Consider the following 5,698-nt stretch of genomic DNA (forward strand, 5'->3'; position numbering starts at 1 on the left):
CCTCAGGCGCTCCGAGTGTTCAAGCTGCCCAGCCCCTCCTCCCCACTCCTCAGGTCCACGACGGCTCCTTCTCCCTCTCCACCGCAGCTCCCGCCCCGCCTCCAGCCGGTGCCCGCTCCTTCTGCCCTCCTCTGGTTCAGCCATCTCTACGCCAGCGAATCCTGCAAGGTGCGGATGTGGACCTTTCCTCTCTCCTCTGTCCATCAGCTGCTGCTGCAGCGCCCCGCCTTCTCGATGTCGGGGGCGTATCGCTCACGCTCGGATCTTCTGAATCCCGTGCCTCCAAGATCCTTACCGTGCCCGAGTTCGCTCTCGCGTTTTCCACCTTCCGCGACGTTATCTGCGCTGTTTTCCCTGCCCGCCGGCAGGAACTCGATGATTACCTGTCCATCATCCTTGACATGGCCGTGCGATACGGTGGCTCGGGATTTTATGAATACCATCGCCTTTTCTCCGCACAGGTAGCTGCGCGCCTGCAGCAATGGAATATCGCTACCTATTGGGGCTCCCTGAATCTCGAGCTTTATTGCCGTATTTTCGCTGGCCGTCCTTCCCTCTCCTGCGAACTGTGCGGTCAGCCGTCACACCCCGTCTCAGCCTGCTCACTGGTGATCTCTGCTCCTGTCACCGCTCCTTCTCCTGCCCCCCCCTCTCTCCTTTCACTCCCTTTTGCCGGCACACCTTCAGCTGCACCGCGTCTCACTACCTGCAGTTCTCGCGATTCGCGCGGAAGGCGCCTTTATTTTCTTGGGAATCAGGCCGTGTGCAATAATTTTAACGCGAACGGGTGCTGCGCATCTTCGTGTCGTTTCCTGCACATCTGCTCTTATTGCGCTCAGGCTCACGCCCGCCCTTCCTGCCCCCACCATCCCCCCAAGTTCGGGCGGAGCTGACTGCTCCGCTATCTGTCAACCCCGGTAAACGTACCTGAACTCGCTGCTTGCCTGTCTTCTCACCCTGACCCTGTATCGGTACGCTACCTCCTCGATGGTTTCACTTTCGGTTTTTCTCCTGGGCTCGTTTCTTTGCCGGACTTTTCTTTCTCGGCTCCCAACCTCCTGTCAGCACAATCTGAACCCGACGTTGTCTCCTCTCTCCTCGCCAAGGAGGTTTCTGATGGTTTCATGGTCGGCCCCTTTTCCTCTCCCCCTTTTTCTACTTTTCGGATTAATCCCATCGGCATTGCCACGCGCAAATACTCGGGGAAGAAACGCCTCATCATTGACTTGTCCGCTCCCCATGGCTCTTCTGTTCCTTCCGTCAATAGCCTGGTGCCCAGCGACGAGTTTTCTTTGTGCTATGCCCGCGTCGATGATGCGATTTCCCTCATCAAACTCGTCGGACGCGGCACTTGGATGGCCAAAGCTGATATCGTCTCAGCTTTTAAGGTCTTACCCATCCATCCTGACTTTTGGCACCTATTTTGCGTGCGCTGGAAGGGGCGTTACTACTTCGCCACCCGGCTCGTTTTCGGCTGTAAGAGCAGCCCCAAGATATTTGACTGTATCGCCGAGGCACTGTCCTGGATCCTGCTCAACGTGTGTCGCATTCCCTATGTCGTGCACCTGCTGGACGACTTTCTGGTCCTCGACGCCCCGTCTTCTCCACCCGCTCGTTGCATCACCTCCCTAGCATCAGTTTTTCACCGCCTGGGCGTTCCGCTGTCCGCCGAAAAGACCGTTGGTCCGTCTACATCGCTCGAATTTTTGGGGATTTTGCTGGACTCCGTCAACTTTCAGGCTTCTCTTCCCCGCGATAAGCAAACTCGCATCTCCCAAGTTCTCTCAGAATTTCTGCAACAGCCTCGTTGCACCAAGCAGCAGCTCCTGTCGCTTCTCGGGCATCTGAATTTCGCCATGCGCATCATCCCACAAGGTCGCGCTTTTATTTCCCATCTCCTCCTCCTCGCTTCTTCAGCTACATCCTACTTTCAGTTCGTCACCCTGGATGAGGCTTGTCTAGCAGAGATACGTTTCTGGCTCCTACTCCTCTCTCATTGGAATGGCATTTCATTTTTCTTTAACGACGCAGTATCTAATCCTGTTGATATTCATCTCTTCACGGACGCCGCGCCTTCTACAGGCTTCGGCGGTTTCTACGACGGCAGATGGTTCGCCTCCCAATGGCCTGCCGAATTTTTTCAGCTCCCCTCGGATCTTCGTGATTCATCCGCACTTCGTGAACTTTACCCCATCATCGTCGCTGCCCTGCTATGGGGACACGAATGGACGCGACGCGTCATTTTCACACACTCTGATAATCTAGCCGTAGTAAACGCAATCAACAAGGGTCGGTCAAATTCCCCGTCCTTAATGCCATTGCTCCAGAGGCTCACGTGGCACTCCATCATGCATCAGTTCATTCTCAAAGCTGTTCACATTCCTGGTTCATCTAACTCCATTGCTGATTCTCTGTCTCGTTTCCAATTTCAGAAATTCAGGACCTTGGCTCCACTCTCAGACCCACATCCAACCCCAGTTCCACCTTATTTGGACACCATCATCCCGCTGCACACGCCTTCTACAATTTGACTCTCCAATCCCAGGACCTCATTCTTAACGCCGTTTCCCCCAACACTCTTTCTACTTACTGGACAGGATGGCAATGTTTTCGTCGGTTCCACGTTTTTCTTTCAATCCCCTTTCCCTCCTTTGATCTATTTAGCACGGCCAACTTCCTCACCTTTACCAGCTACCGCCTCTACATTCGATCATCCTCCCTCAAAGTTTACCTATCAGCTATCAACTTCTTTCATAAACTCCTCCATGGCTCACCTCATCCTTTCGTTAGTCATCCTCAGATCACACTGCTTTTAAAAGGCATTAAAAGGAGCGAACCTCCTCTCACTCACAAACGTCTTCCCCTAACCTCTCACATTCTCTCCTGCTGCCTTTCCACTCTACGTTCCGGACAATATTCTCCCAACATTTCTCAAACCTTAGAAGCTATGTTTTTGCTAGCTTTCTTTGGTTTTCTCCGAGTTTCAGAATTTACCACTCCTTCCACCACTCATCATCCCTCTCTCCACCCCTGTCTGTCTGATATCACCATCCTGGACACCGACACCCTCATTTTCAACATCAAGAGAAGCAAAACTAACCAATTTGGCATATATACTCCAGTCTACATTTTCAGACTTCATTCATCTCTCAGTCCTTAAGAACCTCTCCAGCTCTACCTCCAGTTCCGTCTCTCCCAAAGTGCTCGTCCTCACGACCCCCTGTTTATCAGTGAATCCGGTTCCCCTGCTACCAGTCATTGGTTTCATTTTCACCTCAAGAACGTACTCTCCCTCAGTGGATTTAACCCCGCACATTTCTCCGCCCATTCTTTCAGAATCGGAGCAGCCACTACAGCTTCTCACCAAGGCATACCTGACCACACCGTTCAGATCCTCGGCCGCTGGTCCTCCCATGTCTATCACAGCTACATCCGCACTCATGCCCGAGACCTGTTCACTGCCCACGAACTTCTAGCTTCTGTATTTCCTTAATCCCATTAGTTGCCATACTTTCTTCCATTGTTTTGGGGTTTACGCTTGAGACCCACTCAAGCAGTACAGAACTGTGCCCAAGCATACCTCATACAGTTCACGCCCCCCCCGCGTCTTCTGGCGCGATCCATTATGGCAAAGTGTTGTTAAGTATTAACAGAGTTTTGGCATATGGAGCGCGCCTCAATTACAAGCTCCTCCCCTTGGCCATATATATATATACCTCCCTGTTTCCCCTCACCTTTGTGACGTTCAACCTCGCGCCCACCACCACCCCTTCACCTCCCTTATCTCCATTTTCAGCTTGCTGCGGGGGGGGGGGGGTTTACGCTTGAGACCCACTCAAGCAGTACAGAACTGTGCCCAAGCATACCTCATACAGTTCACGCCCCCCCGCGTCTTCTGGCGCGATCCATTATGGCAAAACACATTTATTTTATCAAAAATATTATTCTTATCATGTATTTTTCCTCCCACAAAATTATGGTTCCAGAACTTAAATAAAAAGTGCTGTAATTTTCTTTGGGGCATGGTGAGAGAACCGGCAAAAAAAAGGTGGCCTGGGTGCACTAAATATTGAAATAAAAATGAAAATAGCTATGTGCAAAATTACAGCAAGTGCAATATATAGACAGGCAGAATGGCTCGGAAAAATAACAAATTGGAAGGAAAAAAAAGGCACAAGTAGAAATTTAATTCCATACTATAAATTAATGTTTTCTGATTTTGTAAATAAATATAAAGGACACAAAATAAATTGGGTTTTCGATTCAAATAAAAAAAAATATAAAAAAAGAAATGAAATTAATTATGGTGATATGGTTTTATATAATGGTTTAAATAATGATGAGTCAAAACAAGCAATTGATTATATTTTTAATGAAGAAATCTCTCTGAAAACACGAGAGACATTATGTGGTTAATAGCTAACGAAAGACTCGCAGTAAGAGAAAACATCAAATGGAATTACAAAATACAAAGTCCAACATGCCCCATTTTAAATTGTTCAGAAACAGAAACAATAGATCATTTTATTTATCACTGTTATCGATCACAAGCTGTATGGAACTAATTACAACATATAAACGATCAAATAAAAATTACGTATGATTTAAAAACAATAAAATATGGGATTTTTACTGAGAGCCTCACTGTACCTCAAAGAGAAATTTTGTGGTTGATCATTTCTATTGTTAAATATAAATTATGGAAAACGAGATGCAAAATAGTATTGAACAATCATGAAATCACCAGCGACACTGGTTTTAAACAAATTATAACGGAACTTAAAAGAAAAAGAACATTGGACATTTATCAGCAGAAAGGATACAAATGGACTTTTTTAAAATTTTGATATATATGTAAAATGCTTTTGTAATTGGTTTTGGATATTGTATTGTGAAATGTAAATTTTTATAAATGTAATGTCAGATTATTGAAAAAAATCAATAAAGTATAAATAAACCGTCAAACAACTCTTACCTTTCATTTAGTTTAAAATCAAAATACTGCCAAAGAACACCAAAAGACACCAAATACAGTGTCTCTTACAACCATTGTAACATCATCCATGCAGAATGTGTACATTTAAAGATAGCGCCACATCTGTCTTTTTTGTCGTGTTTGTCCAAAAAAAGGGGAAGGGGTGACATCAATCACCTTGATTGTTTAACAAGGGAATATACAAAAAATTATCAATATTGCCCAGGTCATAGAATTGTTTGCACCCTTCTCAAATATGTTTAAGTTCCAACTTCCACCCATCAGCTAGAATAGTTCTGATCTCTTGGGGCCAGTTGTTCAAAGGAAATCTGATCGGATTTCGGTTATCGGATTGGATCAAATCTGAAAAACGGGTTGTTCAAAAGGAAAAGAAGCATTCTGAAATCGGATCAGATCACGTAATCCAATCCTAGTTTGTAAATGGATCAAACCTTCAGTTTCTGTTGTTCAAAACCTTTTAGTAGGATTTGGATAACTTTGATCCAAAAAAACAGGATTACCCTGATCCCAACAAGGGGTAGGATTTCAAGGTGGATTTCAGGAAGAACATTTAGTAAAACCTTAAAATTAAAGTATTAAAGTAAAAAAAAAAAACATTTGTACAATTTAGTGTATATACACATTTATTTCTATTTTGCACTAGAACTGTTTAACCATTACAGTGATAAAGTAGACACAGGCTACCATTTAAGCTTTTCACTA

At 45.8% G+C, this 5,698-nt stretch overlaps 1 protein-coding gene across 1 annotated transcript; it reads left to right on the forward strand.

Moving 5' to 3' along the window:
- The first annotated feature begins 990 nt into the window (after nt 1-990).
- LOC111194576 (uncharacterized) lies at nt 991-2,687 on the forward strand. The gene has a single exon (XM_049472373.1). The coding sequence runs from the start codon at nt 1,125-1,127 to the stop codon at nt 2,529-2,531; it is 1,407 nt and encodes a 468-aa protein (XP_049328330.1). The 5' UTR covers nt 991-1,124; the 3' UTR covers nt 2,532-2,687.
- The last annotated feature ends 3,011 nt before the right edge of the window (nt 2,688-5,698 follow it).

Source organism: Astyanax mexicanus, chromosome 25 (assembly GCF_023375975.1).
Source record: "Astyanax mexicanus isolate ESR-SI-001 chromosome 25, AstMex3_surface, whole genome shotgun sequence".
Classification (NCBI taxonomy): Eukaryota; Metazoa; Chordata; class Actinopteri; order Characiformes; family Acestrorhamphidae; genus Astyanax; species Astyanax mexicanus.

What these genes read in the sequence shown, in the direction of transcription:
- LOC111194576 (XM_049472373.1), top strand. Translation starts at nt 1,125, where the DNA reads ATGGTCGGCCCCTTTTCCTCTCCCCCTTTTTCTACTTTTCGGATTAAT.